The sequence below is a fragment of the Hemitrygon akajei genome, chromosome 29, assembly GCF_048418815.1.
Source record: "Hemitrygon akajei chromosome 29, sHemAka1.3, whole genome shotgun sequence".
Lineage (NCBI taxonomy): Eukaryota > Metazoa > Chordata > Chondrichthyes > Myliobatiformes > Dasyatidae > Hemitrygon > Hemitrygon akajei.
Genome location: NC_133152.1, coordinates 25,043,106 through 25,066,590, shown reverse-complemented (window position 1 = coordinate 25,066,590; position 23,485 = coordinate 25,043,106). Strand labels below are relative to the sequence as shown.

General features: G+C 40.7%; 1 protein-coding gene across 3 annotated transcripts in view; it reads right to left on the bottom strand.

Annotated features, from left to right (window-relative positions):
* Window positions 1-23,485, bottom strand: part of ints11 (integrator complex subunit 11) — a 37,860-nt gene that overhangs the window by 8,505 nt on the left and 5,870 nt on the right. For all 3 annotated transcript variants that reach the window (XM_073031927.1, XM_073031925.1, XM_073031926.1), the window contains exons 5-17: window positions 22,114-22,187; window positions 20,733-20,961; window positions 18,218-18,316; window positions 17,311-17,345; window positions 12,706-12,844; window positions 9,797-9,861; window positions 7,967-8,156; window positions 6,040-6,123; window positions 5,846-5,935; window positions 4,037-4,199; window positions 2,786-2,893; window positions 1,610-1,671; window positions 1,373-1,515 (exon numbers count right to left, since the gene is read on the bottom strand). In XM_073031927.1, the coding sequence (XP_072888028.1) occupies window positions 1,373-1,515; window positions 1,610-1,671; window positions 2,786-2,893; window positions 4,037-4,199; window positions 5,846-5,935; window positions 6,040-6,123; window positions 7,967-8,156; window positions 9,797-9,861; window positions 12,706-12,844; window positions 17,311-17,345; window positions 18,218-18,316; window positions 20,733-20,961; window positions 22,114-22,187 (1,481 nt within the window). The remainder of the gene's footprint in view (window positions 1-1,372; window positions 1,516-1,609; window positions 1,672-2,785; window positions 2,894-4,036; window positions 4,200-5,845; window positions 5,936-6,039; window positions 6,124-7,966; window positions 8,157-9,796; window positions 9,862-12,705; window positions 12,845-17,310; window positions 17,346-18,217; window positions 18,317-20,732; window positions 20,962-22,113; window positions 22,188-23,485) is intronic.

Below are 23,485 nucleotides of genomic sequence, written 5' to 3'. Positions count from 1 at the left end.
ACTTTAACTAGAAAATACTAACAAATGAATTACTAAGCGAAAATATTATAAACTAAATAACTGCCATAAAGGCAGCACAATGCTTTTCTTCGAGTGTTTTCCATGTTGATGAGGGTGAGTACAAATGACTGATTTACAATAATTTAATTGTGAAAGTGCGCTTGATTTATCGTACAATTTCATTGGACCTCTGTGAACTACTCATCAATTTTATTGGTCTACTGTTACGAGGCAAAATGTTTTTGGCGGCATGAAAAAAAACCATGCATTAGCCGCACCGTAGTAAAGGCCGCAGTGTTCAAAGCTGTTCAAAATGTGGGAAAAAAGTAGCGGCTTATAATCCGACATCTACGGTATAATGGATACCAGGGATTCAATCAGTCAAGGTACATTGATTATCAAAGAATGTCTATACACTTTGAGATGTGTTTGCTTATAGGTAGCCACAAAGCACAGAACACGAAGAATCTAATTTTTAAAAAAGCAAGACCATAACCACTGCATAGAAACAGAGGATGCAAAGAACAGCACACACACACACAATGCAAACCACAGATGCAATTCTGAATCAGATTAAGTCCTTAGATCCGCTCACCACAGAAGCTGGAGTAGTAGGCCCAAGCCTTGATCTCAAGTTCATCATATTAGTGGGCCAAAGACACCAGGAAACTCGCAGAGACAACAGCCACCAGCGAGAGGAATGAACGTCGCAGAACAGTGAGCAAAATCAGGCCAACCCCTGCCTCTGCACTCAGACTTTTCAGTCTATCTGGACCAACGTTCAACTTGTCCAGCACCAAATGGTGCCTCGCCCTATGGCCCAGCTCTGGAACAGCGATACACCCAGACCACACAGCCCGAAGCCATTCTTGATCTCACCAGGGTAATTCCAACACACGGTAAAAATATACGTTATACGTTCCACAATGCAACTGTCAACTCAACAGAAGAGTCGTTGGTTCTGCAACAGAGTTTAGACAGAAGACACCTGCAGATGCTGAAAATCCTGACCAACACACACAAAATGCTGGAGGAACTGAACAAGTCAGGCAGTATCTATGGAGGGGATTACACAGTTAATGCGAGGGTGAGTTTGAATAGGAAAAGTCGAGACAGCTGATATTTTGTAGGCAGTTAAAGATGAAGAGATCCAGAGCAGGCAGATGTTGACAGTTTATTTCCCTCCATTGATGCTGCCTAACTTGCCAAGTTCCTTTATGTTCTGTAACAGTTTCTTAGGTTTGCCAGATTCTTTGGTATGAATAAATAAACACTGTTCTGAATGACATTTTATTTTGTGTATTCTGCTGAAGTTGCAAAAAGCACAAACAAGACAGTTCCTTTGCTGTCACAGTTATTGCTCCGTACTTACTTTTTGAGATGGTTGTATATTCGGTTTAAGGTGTCCTGTTCGGAGTGATGGTCTTGCATCTGAACTTTGCAGGTGTAGCGAAGGTGATGCTCGCTGAGACCCAATTCTTTCACAGCCTGCTCCGGCGTAACCAGACGAAGGCTCTGGATGAAACAGAGGGAAAAAAATTACACTTTCTCCCCCCCCTTCAAATGATCCTTAACTTTACAGTTAAAGTACAAGAAGTGCGTCACTCACGTTATCCTTTATAATCAGTGTGCCGTGCATTAGCTTCTGTTTCTTTGGATCAGGCAGTGGGCCTAAAGTATTGGGAGAAGTGTTATGTAGTTATCATAATAAACAACATTATAAATTGAATTACTTATAAAGCTAATAAAATAATAAATATTTCATGACATCAGCTAGTACAGCTGCTAACTTGGAGCACCAGTGGCTTTTGTTCAGTCACAACCTCTGGTGCTGTCTGAGTGGGGTTTGCATGTTATGTGGAGTATCTTATCAAAGACTTTGAGTGTAAGGTGTTAGACTTGAGGAAATCTCAATGAAACATTAAATGGGATTTGACAGGGCAAACATGAACACCCCACTGCCCATATATATCTATTATTCCTTCACTCATGATCCCAGCAAACTGGAACTCAGACCCACCATCCTGTCTTTAGATTTGATAAAATCCTTATGCACTCAGTGGCCATTTTATCAGGCACACCAGTACACCAGCTCGTTTATGCAAATATCTAATCAGCCAATCACGTGGCAGTAACTCCATGCATAAAAGCATGCAGACATGGTCAAGAGGTTCAGCTGTTGTTCGGACCAAACATCAGAATGGGGAAGAAATGTGATCTAAGTGACTCTGACTGCGGAATGATTATTGGTGCCAGACAGAATGGTTTGAGTATCTCGGAAACTGCTGATCTCCTGGGATTTTCACAACAATAGTCTCTAGAGTTTAAAGACAATGGTGCGAGAGAGAAAAACATCCAGTGAGCAACAGCTCTGTGGGTGAAAAGACCTTGTTAATGAGGGAGGTCAGAGGAGAATGGCCAGTCTGATTCAAAATGGTAGGAAGGAGACTATAACTCAAATAACCACACGTTACAACAGTATGTGCAGAAGGGCATCTCTGAATGCACAACATGTCGAATCTTTAAAGTGGATGGGCTACAGACCACACCACATTCTACTCCTGTGGCTACTTTATTAGTTACACTCCTGTACCTATTAAGTAGCCACTAACTGTACACATACTCGTCCTGGTAACTCCACAGACCAACGATCAAACCAGGATTCATCTTGGCCGGTTAATCCACTTAAAATTAAGGACATAAATCAAACATTCATTTACTTACAAACACAACTGTAGGTACTTCAAGTTTAATTCAGATTCTAAAGAAAGAGTACTTTTATTACCAAGAACTGAATCCCTCTTGAGCAAGCAGAGAGAAATATCCACTGGAATATTGGGATTGGTAACTATTGTAGCTGTTTCTCCATTGGCTGGCATGTAACAATTAATACCTGGACACAAACAAACATTGGTACGATATTTAAAAAAACATTCCAAGAGTTAACAAAATAAATTATTTAAAAATATATTAATGCCCAAAATTGAATTGAATTCAGCACAGCACAAGAGCAAGACATTTCACCTAGAGTCAAAAACCTAACTGGTGGTGGAACTCAGGGGGACAAGCAGCTTCTGTGGAGGCAGAAGGATGGTGGACATTCTGGATCAAGTGTAGAGGGAAGATAACCTGTGAGGAGGAGGGGCGAGGAAAGAGCTGCCAGGGGATAGGTGAAAAGAGGAAGTGTGGTATGATCAGCAGATGGAATAGGGGCATGGAGGGTGGGGGAGGGCGGAAGCTGTTAGGTGGTAACAACAGAGGTTTGCAGACTGGTAAGTAAAGCAGGTGATGAGTGGATGACCAGTTCAAACAGTAGGGAGAGGACAGGAGACCCAGTGAGTTAAGTGTGTGGAGAATAGGCAGATAGAACAAGGCAGGGGGAAGAGAAGCTGGTTTATGGGAGTTGGGGAAAGGCAAAGTTAGAGAGAAGGGGGGAACTGATGACAGAAACTGGATAGAGCAGGAAAATTAAAACAAAGGTTGCAGGTTACTTGAAGTTGGAAAATTCAATGTTCATAGGCACCTTTCTACTTTGCACTTGGCCTCACTCTGGCAGTGGAGAAGACCACGGACATACATGTAATTGTGGGAATGGGAAGGGGACTGAAACTGCATGTAACCAGAAGCTCAAGATCGCCATTGTGGCCATTCCATCTGGTCAGTCTGATCAGGGGCCTTGGTCCTGAAACATTAGCTATCCCTCTTTCTACAGTTGTTGCTGGTCTTACTGTATGTTTCCAGAATCTTTTGGTTTTAGTTGTGAGAAGAATGGTGGACAGTCCAAAGAACAGGACCCGTTTACCTACTTAGGCTCTTGTTGAAGGATTATTTCAGGGGAAAAAAAATGATGGTAAACTCAGTCTTTGTAATAACTTGTAAGTATTGTCAGATACAGGGTACATCTTGGCCTGTTCATATCTTAATATAATCCTAACAATTTGATTCAAAGGAAAGACTTAAATTCAATTTGTAAAGGCCCTGGTAGTGTACGTATTCATGGCAGGTGCAATAATGCTTGCGATTGAGTGAGACTTACTAAATTCCTGCTCAATTTTCTGTTTGAGAAATCCCATTTTCTTTGCTTCTCCGTGGACCAACAGCACATTTTGTGGCTCCGCTTGACGAATGAGTTGCATGATGCCTTTAGCATCAGCATGTGCACTGAATGACATGTACTCCACCTGCATCTTCACTTCTAGCTGGGAAGTACAGTCAAGGAATAAGCAGTGTTAAAAAAAATATATCTTCAATTAAAATGAAATTACATTTTTTTAAGCAGAACTCAAATTCTCAATTTCTAATTTAAACATAATGCAAAAGAAATAATGAAACCAATCTATTATTTCCAAAATGCACTAAATATATCTTGTAAGCTCCTTATGCCTCTTAGTGTATGGATCTCTAATAATAGCTCACAAGTAGAATAGCTCAGCCTCAGTTGTATCAGTTTGAGGGGGGAAAAAAAGCTTTCTCAGCTAATTTCAGAGCAAAAAAGTATTTGCATTAAATTATATGCAATTAGTATTAATAAATAATAAGCCAACTAAAATTACAACCTCCTCTACTAAAAGGAAGAGCATACATCTTTCTGAACTATGAATCTCAAAATGGATTGATTGGGTACCTAGGTAATATAAAATAAGGATTGTCCTGAAAAATAATGAGATTAAAATTGCAGGGAATATAGGACATCATTATTGTGAAAAGCTTTAAGAAATATATTTAGAGCAAACATTTAGTGAGTCAAACAGCCAGAGCTCTAAAGAGCTTCTGCAGTAAGAAACTGGTTGTGTCCGAGGAAACAAACACACAACTGCAGCGAGAGAGCGGGAAGTGATTAGTGAGTGCCTGAGGAATCAGTGTGGAGACTTTTAAGTAACAGATATAATCAATTCACAGAGTGCTGAGACAAACAGTGCTGGTTAAATTTGTTAATGACATAAAATCAGTCATTGGGAATCAAAGCTACAAATAACAGAGGATAAATCAATTTTTGGAAAACAGGGAAATTTAAGATTTAGGCAAACAAGTGCCAAATGTGGACGCTATAGAGTAGCAGAAGCAACTTTGAATTACAAAATTACAAGGCACATTGAAAAAAAAAGGAATCTTGTGATATGAGTGTTTAGTGCATTAAATTTATCAGAATAGCATATGTGATGGTAATATGGAAACCAAACCCCATATCTCAAAGTGCACAGCAAGAACAGCAGAAAGCCACAAGCTAATAACATAATATAAGCACTGAGTCTAACCCATCGCATGTGGAGTACACAATTCTGTTTAGGGTGTTACAACCATTGAATCAGAGTAGATACCACACAGACTGTCAAGTTCGGAGTTTAGATGTTGAAGCTATGAAATGCGACAATGAAGCTTGGATCATTGTACAGTGGGAGGAGGGGTTAAAAGGGTTGAGTGAAGCATCTCGGAAATCCCTAAATCTCTAAAGTGGAATCATCACCAGGGCTAATTGACTGAAATATCAGAATAATGAAGGATTCTGTGGTGAAATGGCAGAGGGACTGCACTGTCATCCAGCAAACAAGACATTTACACACAACTCCTTCCACATCTGGAGGATGTTAAAAATCCAATTAGATTTCCTGAAGTAGTTCAGGAAGTTTATCAAATGTTCCAATAAATTTCTTCCTTAACTAATACTGCCAAAACAAAACTAAATGAACTAGTCATTCATCTCAGTTTCATTTGAGAGATCTAATTCTCAACTGTCACTAGATGAATCAATTTGATGAAGATTTTTGCCGTGGGATCAGTTGGATGGATAAGTCTTTCCTAAAGGCCAAAAACCTCAGTTCTTTAATGAATGCAAAATAGTGCTTACAGTTTGTCTCCCCTCCATTTCAAGTTTCCGTTGTCCACTAAGAATTTTATGTCCCACTGTTCCTTGCACACAATATCCTGGCATGATAACCTGAGACAACAGGGACACAGTTAATAATCCAGACAAAATATTATGAAGAATTTATTGAAAGGATATGTACTGAATCCTTGGTGTAAGTAGATCTGATTTCTAACCATGTTTTTGTCATTGCCTGCCCACTTCCTGAAAATCTGCAGGGACTGCCCAGCGTGAAGCATGCCTGGTGTGGCAAACACAACCTGAAAAAGAAACGATCCTTGTTAGAACTACTCTAGCATGTATTATGTACAAAACTTTTAACAATTTTTTTTTTTACAAATTGAAATCCCAATGCAAGAGCAAAATTATAAAAGTGGTTAACTGCTTAAAAATTTGAAATGTTAGAGGCTACCAAAGTACAAGAAAATAATTCAAAATAAATATTCAAAGGCTAATTCAAGAAATTACTGTGTGTGTGGGTGAGTGGGAGGAAGGAGCTGGTTCTGTTGTTGTAATTTTGTTGCTTGTTGTGTTCTGTGGTGTTCTGCCAAGCGTTGTGGGCAAACTGTTTCCTTTCCCCTCCGGTCCACTCTCCTCTCCAATCAGATTCTTTCTTCTCCTGCCCTTGACCTTTCCCACCCATCTGGCTTCACCTATCACCTTCCAGATGGCTTCTTTCTCCTCTCCCCCCCCCCCCCATCTTTTTATTCTGGCATCTTCCCTCTTCCTTCTCAGTCCTGAAGAAGGGTCTTGGCTTGTTTATTGTTTTCCATTGAGGCTGCCTGACCTGCTGGAGGTAGTGCCAGAACGTGGCAACACTTGCAGGCTGTCCAGCAATCCTTGATTGTTAATACAAAAGACACATTTCCCTGTGTTTTAACATATACATTTGATTAATAAATCTGGATCTGAATAATTCTAATTAAGGAAGAAATGGACTTGAAAACTTTGTACATATGGAAACTGCTAGTTTTCTTTTCAAAAGCGAATGCTGAAAACTCTTGCTTATAACCCACAAGCGATTTATTTCTGGCCCATTGCATACTAGCTAATCTCATTATGGTGAAAACTGGGTCGCCAGTTAGTTTCAGTGTCATCAGGCAGATAAACAAGAAAACAACCATGAACAGTGTTCCCACAGATGAATACTCCTCAGTGATCCCTGCTAGGAAACAATATGTGGTTTCTAGGCATGTACTGGACAGATATGATAGCTATCCCTTTTTATGGCTGAACAATCTGCCAGCATTCACATACAAAGTGCTCATTCTAGTCCACTGTCAATACTCAACAAACTACAATTATGAAGTCACGGACTTTACTTATATGAAGAAAAAAAAAGGTGGTTGGATACCTCCCTATGGTACTCCCTCCCCCTTTACTTTCTTCCATGGCCTTCTGTCCTTTCCTATCAAATTCTCCCTTCTCCAGCCCTGTAGCTCTTTCACCTATCACCTTGTGTTTCTTTCGACCCTCCCCTCACCTTCTTACTCTGACTCCTCGTCTTTTTCTCGCCAGTCCTGATGAAGGGTCTCGGCCCAAAACTTCAACTATACTCTTTTCCATAGATGCTGCCTGGCCTGCTGAGCTCCTCCAGCATTTTGTGTGTGTTGCTTGGATTTCTAGCATCTACAGATTTTCTCTTGTAGGTGGTTGGCTACATATAGTTCTTCTAAAATAATTTTGATCCAACTAATAAATCGCAGAATTTTGCAGTACAAGAAACCCCATGCCGCCACTGTTCAAATAACAGAAATTTGCACTTACAGAATTCACAAATAACTCCTCAAAAACTTGCCACACAGGTGTCCCCCGCTTTACGAATGTTGACTTTACACCACTTCGCTTTTACAAAAGACCTACATTAGTACCTTGTTTTCGCATTACGAAGAGGATTTTTGCCTTTACAAAAATTTTTCCCATCTAAATTACGTAATGGTTCTTCTCTTTACGCCATTTCAGCTTAAGACAGCTTTCATAGGAACGCTCTACCTTTGTAAAGGGGGGGGGAACACCTGTACCTAATAAAATTAGCTCTCGTGGGAAAAAAATAGAAAATAGAGACAATATTTTTTCAACTCTTGTTTCTTGACAGCGACATACCATTGGTCCAGGGTTGTCAGCATATGCCCTATCAAATGCCTTGATGTGTTTGAACTCAAACATATTTCTCTGCACAAAGGTCTTCCTAATTTTTTGATTGGTCCACGTAATGAATAATTTATAATAATGGTTGGCTTTTTCAGTCAGTCCAGTCGAGAAATAGATTGGTGCCTTCAAGTTCATTCTCTCCCTGTGTGCAGAAACAACAGTAACTTGTCAAAATTGTCATTTTAAGGGACTTCTTCACTAACAGAGGCACCAGATTTCAGATGGAATGTTACTTTGCACTAGCTGCTCTCTTCGCAGGATTCTCAAAGTTGTTCAAAGATGAACAGACAAATTCTTCTAATGTCCTGTGCAATGAGACTACCTCTCAAAAGCACTTCAGTAACTCCCAGTGCAGCCTCCTCTAATTCTGTGAGATTCAATGCAGGTTGGGGAGTGCTTCGTCAAGCACCTTTGCTCTGTCCGCCACAACAGCCAGGATCTCCCTGCGGCCACCTCTTTCAATGTCACGTCTCATTCCCATACCAACGTATCTGTCCATGGCCTCCCCTAATGCCACAAAGAGACCAAACCCAGGATGGAAGAACAACAAACATCCTGCTTTCTCCCTTACCCTTCTCTCTTATTCCTATCCCATTCTGGTTACCCTCTCACCCTTCCTTTTCCATCCCCTGCCCTCATAATCAGGCCTCAGCCTCCCTCTGGTTCCTTCCATTGTCCTCTATTAGATTCCTTCTTCTTCTTCAGCCCTTTACCTCTTCCATCTATCACCTCCCATCATCCCCCCCTTGACTCATCTTCACCTGCCAACCCATCCCTCCACCTTCTTATTCTGGCTTTTGCCCCTAAGCCTCAGTTCCTCTTTTGTGGCATTTCCCTCTGGCCCTCGATACCCTGATCTTTCAAAAACGTATCTACTTCATCGTTAAATATCCCCATGATCTACTCTCCTCAACCCTCCGAGGTAGGGAATTCCAGAGAGTGACGACACTATGCACTTCAGCTTTAAGTGACACCCCCATCTTGTAACAATGTCCCCTTGATCAAGATTCTCCCGCTAGTGGCAACATCTCCACAATTATCCTGACATGCTTCCTAAAGACCTTATCTTTCAATAAGATTACCCCTCATTTTCCTGAACTACGAAGAATATTTATTTACTTGGTGATAATGCATGGAGTAGGCCCTTCCAGCCCTTCAATCCACAATGCCCCAGCAACCCCAAGCTAGCCACAGGACAATTTACAATGACCAATTAACCAACCCAGGTGAATTCTTTGGACTGTGGGAGGAAACCAGAGCACCCGGAGGAAACCCACACATTCCACAGGAAGGACAGACAGAGACTCCTTACAGAACAGCTCCGGAATTGAACTCCAAACTCCAGAATGCCCCAAGCTGTAATTGCATCATGCTAACCACTACGCTTACACCTGATCATCTACCATCTTCCTGACTTATTATCAGACACATCTAATATTCCAAAACCTGTCACATCTGAATGCAATCACTGACTGAGCTTCCACTGTTCTTGTGAAGATTCACCACCCTTCGAATAAAGAAATTCCACATTACAGTCCTAAAAGACCTACTCCTGTTTGATTCCTCAAGATAAAACTGAAAAGCTTCTTAATTTGTTTTAAAAAGCAATCAGCACAGAGATTGTAATGAACAGCGACTGAAACAGAAATCTGGAGCAAATACAATTGACTGGCAAGTGGACTTCAGATTTTTTGTAAACTTGGAGATCAGAAGCTGTCCTGAATTTTCCAATTTGTTTTTTATATAAACTGAGCGAATTATTTTAGAAAAAGTGAAATTTACCAGAAGGTCTCCAGCAGGATGCAAAGTTCCTGGGCTCGTCCAAGGGCAAAGACTGGAATCAGCACCTATGAACATGAAAGCTCATCAAAATACCAAACAAACCATCTTAGGAACATTATTGCAATTCACATTTTACTCGTAGGTCGTTACTGCCTGTCTACTCGGTGCAGACTGAGGGAAGTAGCAGGGACAGACCACTGGATCCCAGTTTCCTCTGGTTTATGCTGACAGTCTTTCAGCAAACAAACACGGTATGAAACCAATGGGAGAGGGGAACAGTGAGGAAGGAAAATCCTGTTGCTGATCGTTCTTGGAAAGGGGTTATGTATTGTTAGAGTCTATACCTTGATTAAAACTTTGCACCAGTAGACTGAACACACAAGGTTCTGGAAGTAAGATAGCAAGGCTGATCACAGTCACTGTATCCTCTAAGACAACACTCTTAGGTTTGGTTTACTTAACACAGGCTAGGAAGTGAAGCTGGATATACTGCTCCTACCAAACCACTCAAAAAAAGTACATCTGAAAAGCAACAACATAACCCTGAATAAAAATGTTTACCTGACAAAATCAAAATTATTTTACTGGGCTTTAGCTTCTGAACAATCAACTGTGAAATAATTTCATTTTTGATTTATATATCTAGGTGATGTATATGGACACAAATAAAAGTTTTTACAGAGGAAAGACCTGAACCAACCACATTAACATGGAAAAATTGTTATCCAAGATGTCCTGCCCCCTGCAAAACCCATCCAAGCCATAAGTGCAGCTATATTCAGACGGTGAAACAAGGGGAAACTCAGGAGGAGTGAGCTTCAGTGAAATCAAAACTTATACCACCACAGTCACCCCACATGAGGAGAACCAAGTTGAGAAGGAGAAAAAGAAGGAAAATAGAGAGCAACAGGTTGGTATGGTAGCGTTACCAAATGCTCCCACAATGTTACCAACTCAGTTCAGGGGCTGCAGATGACCTCCAGCGCAATCAAGAGGCAGGGTTCGGCTGGATCACTCTAGAGGAAAAGAATAGTTCACAATTCTAGAGAGTGCAATATTCCAAGCAGAAAGAGATACCTGGAGTCCCCAAAGAGGCTGGGAGAAAAATTAAAGCACAAGGTGGAAGGAAAAGAAAATGGAACCAACTTGGCAACTAAAACCGGGTCACTGCACAAACCAAAGTAATGGGAGCAACGCCACCTGCAACCTACTTTTGGGAAGCCAAGAACATCAATGCCAACGGCAAAATTTACCTTTGCTGGAAACCAGTGCAGAACTCCAGGCATCCCAGCTTTGGGAATCTGGGACCAGTACCACAAGGAGCTCTGAGAACCCATTTAAAAGAACAACACTCTCACGCTGTCGGTTCTAGATCGAAGAGACTGAGTTTGGGAGATAAAGTCAATGTAACCTAGGTAATGGATTTTTAATATGATAGATACTGCCACTGCTGTGTGCTGGTGCTACAGAAAATGAATGTTTAAGGTGGTGGACTGAGCACAAACCTAATAGACTGCTTTGTCCTAGATAATGCTCAAGTTTTTTGAGAATTGGTTGGGCTGTTCTCATCCAGGCAATTGAAGAATACCTTATCAACCGCCTGACTTGTGCATTGTCAATGGAGGAAAGCTTTGGAGAGTTGCTGACTGCAAAATACCTAAATCAGTTCTTGGAGTCATGAGATTTATGTAGCTGGTGCAGCTGAATTTCTTGCTAATGGTCTCACCTTTCTTCCCTGAGAATACTGATGTTGGGGAATGTCAAGGATAGGTGATTAGTTTCTTATTTTTCATTAGAGTTCTGGTTTCATACACAAAATTCCACTACTTTTCTGATGCTCATGAACAAAAGAACAAATATGATAATACTAAAGGCACTGGGGGAATTCAGTGGATCTGGCTCCCAACTATGGCGTGAAATGGAATAGTCAACATTTCGGGTTCATCTGGACGTGAGGTGGCCAGTGTAAAAACGTGGAGGGAAGGGATGGAGCATGAACGAGCAGGTGATAGGTGGATCTAGGTTGGTGGGGGGTGACAGGGAGATGTGGGCAGGAATATTGTCAGAAGCTGGGGCATGACGGAGGGGAAAAAAGGATGAGCCCTGATTTATGGTCTCACGGCCCTTGCTGAAAATCATCACTGCTTGGCACTTTCACGACGTGCATGTTACTTGTCACTTAAAATTGCGTGTCTAAACCTTGAGGCGTGCGGGCGTGGACTTGTTCTTTGCCAAGGAATCGAGCAGGCGCAGAATCCAAATGTACTCCTGCTCATTCGTCATTATGAATAGCACACAGGTAGCATAAATGTGTGCAGCACTATGGACAAGAGACCATTAATCAATGCATGCTGAATCCACATCCGCAATTCCAGTTCAAAGATGGAGGTAGGCAGTGTAAAGATGTCAGATAAGAAATGCACTGCATCGGCATACCCTTGTTTTGAAACCCCTCCCCTTATTCCTAGTCTAACGCTATTTCATCAGAACACTTCACAATGTCTTGGCTATCAACCCCATGGGAGGCCAGTTGTAAACCAAGAATATTTTTGTTTCTTCTTTTCTCTTCCTCCATCTGTCCTAATATCCAACCTGAGTCCATGGACACCTCTTAACATCGAGATGCTCACCTTCTTACCCGATACTTCAAGCAGTGAATGTCAAAGTGTTGACATTCAGATGAGTTGATACCATCCCCGCCATACATTGTTATGCCATACGTTTCATTCAGAAGCACCAGATCAGATTATGGCTGTGATGAGAATAAAGCTCAGAGAGTACAGTAAGACTCAGATGCTTACTGTCCTAATCTATTGTGCCATCACCAAGCCTGCATGAATAATTAGTAAAGGAACAGTTATAACCAGAGAAGATATTTTTCCACAGAGAGTACAATATTTAAGACGTACCTTTCCACCCCTCTCTATCGCATCATGCACTTTCTTCAGAAAATCTCTTTCTCGGCACCGCTTTGAGTCTCGGATGGTCGTTGCGTATGTGGATTCTGAGATTAATAAGTCAGGGCGACATTTGTCAATCCAAGCAGCTCTAAGACATACAAAAAGTCAAGGATTTGAGAAATCAAATATTAACCACAGAATAGCTGAGTGCTGGAAGATAGAAATATCTCAAACAGCCCATCAACTCTGCACAATTGTTTTGTTCATAGTCTAGCATTTAATCAGAAGGAGAAAATTTGCCCATTGCAAATTTGTCAGCTCTTTGAAAAATATCAGTCAATTATTTCCACTTCCATGCTCATTAATGAAGCACTACAATTCCATCTTTCCAATCAAACCCAAAAGGCTCTTAAAACATTTGAATTTTTACTATAATTAATCTACACTAACATGTAGCTCTAAAGTATCAGATTTTTTCTCTAGAATAGCATGTGTGTTGTTTTTATTTTGGTGGCAGAGCGGTAATTAAAGCCTTTGGATTTATCAGAAAGGCCTCCATTATTTCATTAGAAATTAAACTCAGTATTAAGATAAGGAACAGCACCAACTCTCGGGCTGACAGCATGGCTAAGCCAGGAAAAAACAATAATCACATTCCACATATTGACAAATTATACACATTTCTTAGACTTGAGACACCATTCCCAATGATGTCCATAGATGGCCGTTCTGATGCTCATGAGAATGGCTCAAGATGTTATGCCATTGCAAAACAATGGTCTTGCAACACTTGCCATTCTTTATCCATTCCTCTTTTTCAACTATCTGCAAATTCTGAAACATGGTTTGAAAAGACCCATTTCATTGGTCAATGGTGTTCCAACCAAATGAATCACACATCCAAACCAAAAGCAACAATAAAAAAGACCAGTGTAGCAAGGGGAAAAATAACGAGCTTAAGTGGTCTGTGTTCTATAGATGTACCATGGAGAGTATTCTAACTGGCTGCATCACTGTCTGGTATGGGGGGGCTATTGCACAGGACCGAAAGAAGCTCCATCTTGGGTACTAACCTCCAAAGTACCCAGGACATCTACAAGGAGTGGTGTCTCAGAAAGGCAACGTCCATTATTAAGGACTCCCAGCACCCAGGGCATGCCCTTTTCTCATTGGTACCATCAAGTAGGAGGTACAGAAGCCTGAAGGCACAAACTCAGTGATTCAGGAACAGCTTCTTCCCCTCTGCCGTCCGATTCCAAAATGGACATTGAACTTGTGAACACTACCTCACTTTTTCAATGTATATCTTTTTTTCATGATTGTTAATCTCTAATATACATACACTGTAACTGATTGATTGATGGACTTCTTTCTATATTATGTATTGCATTGAACTGCTGCTGCTAAGTTAACAAATTTCGCGACACATGCTGGTGATAATAAACCTGATTCTGATTCTGAGTCCTGTGGCAACATTGGTAATCAAAAACGCTGTCAGATTTGGATATACTGCCAATAGAAGATTATTAAAATATGCTTTGGAATGGTGTACCAAATGCAGCCATTCTTGTTAATAAATGTGCTGGTGAGACACCCTTTGGTCATTGGTGGTATTACATGGTGTCCCCCTAATATTTACAAATTAGTACTGAAGCAGTCTGACCTCCACAGGAAATCAGAATTTACACTGTTCATGTTGCACTATATTTACACCAAAAATGTTCTATCAATCTTAATGATGCTGAAAGACAGATATAAACCACAACAAACAGGATGAAAGCAGCGGAATAAATCATTGAACATTGCAGCATTTTCAGTAAGCCACTGCTTACAATGACAGGAACATATCAAGAAGAGCATTGGGCATGAGAAGAAAGCAATTGTTACAGAAATGCAATATTCAACAAAACTCATTCTGTTGTCTTTATACAGGGTCAGATGCAGCAAGTACCTGACAGGTCTCAATATGGCAGAATTTAAAAACACAGAATATAATAGTTGATACAGTCTTCATACAGGGATCAGAAGTGGAAAGAGTGAGCAACTTCAAGTTCCTGGGTGTCAGTATCTCTTGAGGATATATCCAGGGCCCAACACATCAATGCAGTTACAGAGAAGTCACAACAGTGGCTATATTTCAATAGGGAGGAGGATTCATATGTCACCAAAGACGCAAACAAATGTCTACATTGTGTACCATGGAGAGCATTCTAATTGGCTGCATCACCATCAGGTGGGGGGGGGGGGGGGGCTACTGCACAGGATCGAAATAAGCTGCAGAGAGTTGTAAGCTTAGCTCCATCAAAGGCACTAGCCTCCGTAGCATCTAGGACATCTTCAAGGAGCAATGCCTCAAAAAGGTGGCGTCCACCATTAAGGAACCCCATCACCCTTTTCTCATCGCTACCATCAGAAAGGAGGTACAGGAGCCTGAAGACACACACTCAGCAATTCAGAAACAGCTTCATCATCTCTAAATGGACATTGAACCCATGAAACCTATCTCACTACTACTTCTTTATTTTTACACTACATATAAACACACATATACGTGTATATATACAAACAGACACAAAGACACGCACACACTTGATGTAGTTCATATTTTTTTCTCTATTATTATGTATTGCATTGGACTGCTGCCACAAAGGCAACGATTTCACAACACACACTGGTGACATTAAACCCAATTCTGAGACTCATCCCCCTTCATTGATGATGTGCAGCAACATGAACAGAAAATGATGAGGGAAAACCACATCCAAATCTACAACAAAAATCAAATTAGTATGGTGCAATCTAACAGCTCCAGAGGTAACAATCATAACTCTGAATAAATTCAAGAACATTGGAGAAGTATAACAGAACTACAACTCTGTTTTACCCAATACTCAACTTCAACAAGAAGCAACATTTTTGCAAGAGGTATAAGCATTTACTGGGAAATTACAATTGAAATAGATAAGTTTACAGTGCCTATAAAAAGTTTTCACCACCCCAGAGGTTTTCATCTTTTATTGTTTTTCAACATTGAATCAAAGTGGATTTAATTTGGCTTTTTTGACACTGATCAACAGAAAAAGACTTTTTCATGTCAAAGTGAAAACAAATTTAGAAAAATTGGTCTAAATTTATTACAATTATTAAACACAAAATAATTGACTGCATCATTACTCACCCCCTTCAAGTCAGTATTTAGTAGATGCACCTTTGGCAGCAATTACAGCCTTGAGTCTGTGTGGATAGGTGTCTATCAGCTTTGCACATCTGGACATTGCAAATTTTCCCCATTCTTCTTTACAAAACTGCCCAAGTTCTGTCAGATTGCATGGGGATTGTGAGTGAACAGCCACTTTCAAATCCAGGTACAAGTTCTCAGTTGGATTAAGGTCTGGACTCTGACTTGGCCACTCCAGAAAATTAACTTTGTTGTTTTTAAGCCAATCTTGTGTAGCTTTGGCTTTATGCTTGGGGTCATTGTCTTGCTGGAAAACAAATCTTCTCCCAAGTTGCAGTTCTCCTGCAGACATCAGTTTTTCCTCCAGGATTTCCCTGCATTCATTTCACCCTCTCCCTTCACAAGCCTTCCATGGCCTGCTGCAATGAAGCATCCCCACAGCATGATGCAGCCATCGCCATGCTTCACAGAAGGGATGGTGTGTTTTTGATGATGTGTGGTGTTCGGCTTACACCAAACATAGCCTTTAGTCTGATGGCCAAAATGCTCAATTTTGGTTTCATCAGACCATAGAACCTTCTCCAGCTGACTTCAGAGTCTCCCACATGCCTTCTGGCAAACTCTAGCCGAGATTTCATGTGAGTTTTTTTTTCAACAGTGGCTTTCTCTTTGCCACTCCCCCATAAAGCTGTGACTGGTGAAGCACCCGGGCAACAGTTGTTGTATGCACAGTCTCTCTCATCTCAGTCACTGAAGGTTGTAACTCCTCTAGAGTTGTCATAGATCTCTTGGTGGTCTTCCCCACTAATCCCCTTCTTTCACGGTCACTCATTTTTTGAAGACGGCCTGCTCTAGGCAGATTTACAGCTGTGCCATATTCTTTCCATTTCTTGATGATTGACTTAACTGTATTCCGAGGGATATACAGTGACGTGGAAATTTTCTTGTATCCATCTCCTGACTTGTGCTTTTCAATATCCTTTTCGTGGAGTTGCTTGGATTGTTCCTTTGTCTTCATAGTGTTGTTTTTGCCAGGATACCGATACCAGCAGTCAAACCTTCCTGATACGGGTGTATTTTCACAACAGTCAATTGAAACACCTTGACTGCACAAAGGTCATTGCCATTTAACTGGTTATGTGACTACTAAAACCAGCGATTGCACCAGTGATTTGGTGTGTCATATTAAAGGGGGTGAATACTTATGCAATCAATTATTTTGTGTTTTATATTTGTAATTAATTTAGATCACTTTGTAGAGATCTGTTTTTACTTTGACATGAAAGCCTTTTTCTGTTATCAGTGTCAAAAAAGCCAAATTAAATACACTATGATTCAATGTTATAAAACAATAAGACATGAAAACTTCCAAGGTTGGTGAATACTTTTTACAGGCACTGTAGTAGCATAAAAATAAACGCAGTGCACAGTCTTACCCTAGATGACGATCTGGTGTCATGTTGTAGTCACCCTGTGGATATTTAAAACCAAATAAATACCAGAGAGAACTAAAATTACGAGACAACTTAAAAAACTTATTATATTTTATTGTTGAAGTTCCTTAGGGACTATTGTTTCTAGAGCACTTCTCAGTTAAATGTATTGAAACCCCATTCAGATAAGAATCAGAGGCTGAGAAAAACAAATCCAGCATTTCCTAAACAAGACAAAATCTGCAGATGCTGGTAATCCAAATACACACAAAATGCTGGAGGAATTCTGCAGGCCAGGCAGTATTTATGGAAAAGAGTAAACAGTCAATGCTTCGGGCTGAGACCCTTCATCGGGATTCTTTTCCATAGATGCTGCCTGGCCCACTGAGGTCCTCCAGCATTTCCTGTGGGTAGACAGGTAAAGCCGCTGCCCCTGCAACCTATTTCCCAATTATCACCAGCCCTTCCCAATTGTTATGTCAGCAACTGATGGATGAATGAAGATATCATTGAATTTAGTTGTGATATAGTCAGAGCTCAATATCCTACAGACTTCATAATGTAAATTAGTGCATAAACGATGGCTATTTATCATAGCTTTCCCATTCTTCAATCAAGTTGCAAAAGCAGACAGGTCAGAAATGGCAGCTACCTGATCATTCAGTATAATTAATACTGTAGCAAGTGAATATCCTTGATAAACTACGATTACAAATCTCACTATGTTAAACCAGTTGTTCAATGTCGTAGGAAACACTGTAATAACGTATTTGGGATTCAAAATAATGTCATAACAAAAGTCAAATGACATACTGATTAGCTCTGATCCTTGAACCAACTTCTCCCAGTATTCCCTTTTAGTTATGCACGGACATAGTTGCATGAGTTGCTGAGGTTTATTCATACTTACAGTATACACCACAGATTCTGAGCCCACCCGGATGTGAACCATGGCTGCACCCAGCACGTGGCCAGCGTAGTATGCTTTTATTTCAAGTTCATCGTCAACCTGGATCATTCCAAAAATATAAATCATGTACCTTTGAACTGAGACATTTCAAACAAATTAGCAGCACTGTTTTATTGGAACTGGGTAGAGGACAGAGATGCATGAATCATTCATCTCAGGTTGAAGGGGCAGTAGAATTGATTTTTAAAAAAATATTGTTTATAACAGAACAAAATCTCCATAAAGGCCGAACTGAAACAGTGCAAGCCTGGACACCAGTGTATTAACCATGTATCCTGCGAATTCATTCCCCTAGAATGCAAAGGAAATAAACAGGAATAAAAATTTTAAATGGTAGAAATACTCAGCAGGTCAGGCAGCATTCCCTGGAGCAAGAAGCAGAGTTAACGTTTCAGGTCAAAGATGCTTTTGTCAGAAGTGGGAATCGGAAAAACAAACTGGTTTTAAATTGCAGAGTGGGTTGGGAAGGTATGGAAAGAACAAAGGGAATATCTCTGATAAAGTGCACAAGGTGTATATGAGGACATCCAGTCAGTAGGTTCATGAGGACAGTTAGCAAAAGAGAAAACACAAACACAGGAACAGAGAAACAGTGAGCTGAGGATCGTACGAAAGTGGGAACATAAATAGATGAATACACAAGTCAGAGCTGTAAGACATGCCCAGCAGTTCAGTCTGTGGTATTGGAAGAAAGAAAAACAGAGTCAGTATCATAGATATATCGGTCAGTACTGAACAGACAGAGAAGGCAAGTTGTCTTAAGTTCCTGAGTTCAGTATTCATTATGGGACTCTTGCAATGTGCCAGACAGAAGATGAGATGCTGTTCTTCAAGGTTACGCTTGGCCTCAAATCTCAGATGGACAGGTGAGAAGGGGAATGAGAAAGGGAATTGAGGAGGTGGGCAATGGAGCTCAAGGCCACCCCATGCAGACTTAACGCATGTACTCTTCAAATTTGTTTCCTCAAAGTACTGTGAACACCAAATGCTGTTCACTAAAATGGAACAAGTGCAAGAACACCATTGCCCCAACTGGAAAGCTTACTTGGATTGCAGAGGGAAAAGGTTACATTTTCTGCAGCTAAATAGAAAAGTGGTGTAACATTGGAACAGGAAGTCACAAAGTGAATAGTCAATCCCTTCAAAATGCTGATGGGGTGAAGAAAATATATCTGATCTTTAGCATACTGCAGTCAGTGTTCACAATAGGCCTGCTCTACTCTGCAGAAACGGGTAGTTACCATGTGGAACACCTGCAGTATGTCCACAGAGGTGACACTGAGATTTCCATTAATTCTCCATCCTATTCTGACCCGTCTGTCTCTCCCTCACCCTCTCTGCAAAGTAACAACAATTGTATTTCTCTCTTTCTCTGTCTGACAAAGAATCATGTTGACTCCATTTCTCATCCTGCCTAACCTCCTGAGTACTTACAGCATTTTCTGTTATATTTACCGATTTCTGGCATCCGTCATTGCTGTGAATACTTTTGTAACTGGCTGTATTTTTGTGCCTTTAATAAATAAGTTATGAGCAAAAATGAATTTCTAGTTTTATTATAATTTTTATCTGGGATGTTTCACAATACTAGAAAGACTAGAATGACCACGAAGCCTTGTGCGGGCAGTTGTTTGCGCATGCGTGTACAGGCGAATGCGTGGACGTACGTAAGTGTGTACAGGCGTATGCGTGTATGTACGTACATATGTATGTACACACATATGCGCATGCATGCGTAGGCGTGTACATGCACATGCGTGTACGTGCCGATTTTTTTTCTCCAAATCGATTTTGGCTCGCAGTCTTCCCAAGTTTGATAAGTGCAACTACACCGTACATACAATATTTCTACTTTATATAGGGTGTATATTTATCATATCATTTCTGCTTTCACTATATGTTAGTGTCATTTTAGATTTTATGTGTTATTTGGTACGATTTGATAGGTTATTTTTTGGGTCTGAGAACACTCAAAAATTTTCCCCATATAAATTAATGGTAATTGCTTCTTCGCTTTATTACATTTCGGCTTACAAACGGTCTCATAGGAACGCTCTACCTTCGGATAGCAGGGGAAACCTGTATGTGGTGTTAGACTCTACCTAGTGGCGGCAGAGTGGTATAACAGTTACATATTGGTTTATCACCTTTTCACGCTTCATTGGCTAAGTGTTAAACAGGCGCATAAGCCTGTGTGCCTTCTCTTGGCCCTTTGCTTATCTCAGGACTGTGGCTGTATCTCGATATAAAAGTGTCAGTTTCTGCAAAAATTGCCATTTTATCTTTCTCTTTTCCTGAGATTATTTCCTTTAGTTTAATATGCTCTGTATCTGCTCCTTTGTTTAAACTTTAAATAAATTATCATAAATCAACAAGTTTTCCCTCATTCTTGGACTCCGCGGATTGAAAAGTCACCAGGTCCGACAATACCAAATGTAAACAATACATTTCTTACCTGAACTGTTTGATGGAGGTGGATGGCTACAACTTTCTTCATGCAGTCTTTTATCATCTGAGAAGTAAAGAAGTTGGTCTCTCCTTTCTTATCAACCGTAATCTTCCTATAGTCCTCTAAAAGAATTGGACAAATGGCTTTTGTGGGATGAGTCATGTAAATAGGGCCATCATAACCAATCATCTCACTCATGTAAGGAAGGGCACCACAGTGGTCCAAGTGAAAATGGCTGGAAAAGACAAAATGGTGAACATTGTAAACAACTGGTATGCTTAAACTTTCAAAAATATACTTTAGTCATAATATACAGTAGTACAAATAGGATATGGCATCATCTTCATTCACTTTATGAGCATAACATTACATTTGCTTATAACTTGTTGACACAGTGTAAATGTTACCATTGATTCAATCAAAAACATTTTGTCAATAGTATATTTGTTATTGTATGCCAATCAACTATGTTTCTGGGTTTTCTTTAGGATTAAGCGATAGCTGGGCTTTATAATAAGGACCCCCCCCCCCCAAAGCCTTTGCAGTGACTGCATGGTTCAGTGAGTCTCTCAGCATGTACCCCTGCAAATTGGGATATGTTAGATGCCAGTGTTTGGTTCTGGATAACGCCTTGCACTGGGCAGACCAAAGTAAGCCTTTCATCATGTAATGACCTTCTAGCAGTAATCATCCCCAGAAACAGCCCATAGGGCACAGTCATTAACTACACAGCGGCTTGGGATGAACCTTCACAAAGGCCAGTACGTCTCTTTGCAGAACTTCTTGGCAAACACACAGACCATAAGGAGATGGAGGGCCATCTCATCCACACTACAGCCACTTCAAGAACAACGAGCGGTGGGATTGAGACCCCAGGAGTGCGTGAACAATCTGACAGGGAGGGTCCTCCTCGCCATGGTCAAACAAGTTCAAAATGCACTTTTAAAAGCTGTGATGATGGAGCATTTTGTCAAATAATCTTTAATCAACTGAGTAAAATGCTTGCTCTCGATGCCAATCAACTACGTTTCCGGGTTTTCTTTAGGATTCAACAGTTTCTTCAAACATTATAGTCTAGATAGCGGACAACTTAGAGGTTGTTAAAAAGAAGCAGAACCTGAAGAGAACTAAAAATCTGCTGTAATATACTAAAATAGGTTAACATTTTGAAATTAAATCTTCTGGGACTAAAACTAAAACAGAGTGCTATCGCATTAAGCAAAATATTGCCACTGTTACATATCTAAAATTAAAAAATCTAGAAAGCATTAGCATTCTTAGCACATGAAGCAGCGAAAAGGACTATAGTCAGAAACTATTTCACCTCCATACGTCTACAATGGTTCCAACAATCCAACAAATTTTAATTCAAGGGACCAAAAATTACCTGATAATGACACAGTCGAGAAATTCTGTGAGTCTTCCATTTTGGGTTATGTAAGAGAAATCAGGAAAGCGTCTCTGAAGAAAAAACGTGAGAATACCAAATAACCATGGTGTAATGCACAGAACCAGATAGATCAGGAAAGCATTTTGAGGTTTGGGGATGGGAATGAGGTCATTTAGCCCATCAGATCTCTGTCTGGCTTTTTAACAATCTCACTAAACTCGCTGTTCCCTCCGCTTCGAGGGTTCATCCACAATTCTGTGAAAGTGCATTACCTCTTGTGGAAAAGCATTTCATATTCTAAAAACCTTCTGAGCTCTTTCCTTACTCTGTTGAGAAAAACTGTTGGTCTTCCCTCAAGTTCAAATTCAAGTTTAATTATCATTCAACCAATACTGAATACAGCCGAATGAAACAGCATTCCTCTGAGGCCTTGGTGCAAAACATACGCAGCATAGCAAAAGGCACATTCACGATAGCGAGAACACAATTACACAAAAATATTTTACAGCTCAAGTCCCTGAGTGACACGTCCCACAAATTGGTGGTGCAATTCCAAACAGTCAGTAGACAAACACACAAATGCAATCCAGCTGGTCGTTCCACCAATTTGCCACTGGAGGGCAGCACCAACGGAGCTCAAATGAAGTGGGTCGTTTTGGGTCGAGGCCCTTCATCAGGATGTGTGTGTGTGTGTGTGTGTGTGTGTGTGTGTGTGTGTGTGTGTGTGTGTGTGTGTGTGTGTGTGTGTGTGTGTGTGTGTGTGTGTGTGTGTGTGTGTGTGTGCGCGTGCGTGCGTGTGCAGATTTTCCTGTGTTTTACATATATTCAGGGTTCCCTTCCTGTGTTGTATTGTAAAACTGGCTGTACACGGCAACTAATCAGGCTCTCAGCAGGCATCCTTGCTCCATGTAAAGTGACGGAAGAGCAGCCACAAACGTTATATCACATTTGAAGGTATACTCCTACATACCCTTGAATTTCCATTACATTCTCTTAGTGAGTGGGACTCCACACCAGAAGCAAAAAACACACACACACACTGATCTATTTCATTCGTTCTTGCACTCTCCCTCTCCCAGTGAGTGAACAAAACTGGAGTCTTTCTCAGATCACCCTCCCAGTCAGAAAGGCATAGTGCGCTCCCGACTGCCAGCACCACAATCAGACAAGCTACTTTAAAAGGCTTATGTGCGCAGAGGCCTCTCAGCTCAATTATGATGTCTCCGGTGCTTTGGAACATTAAACCTAGAAACACTGCCCTCCCACCTTTCCACTGGTGGTGCAATGGTCCAAGAATTTCATTCTTGGGGAAGAATAACAAGAGGAAAGACAAATCATTTGAACTCTTCGCTGTCCATCAAGTTAAAGT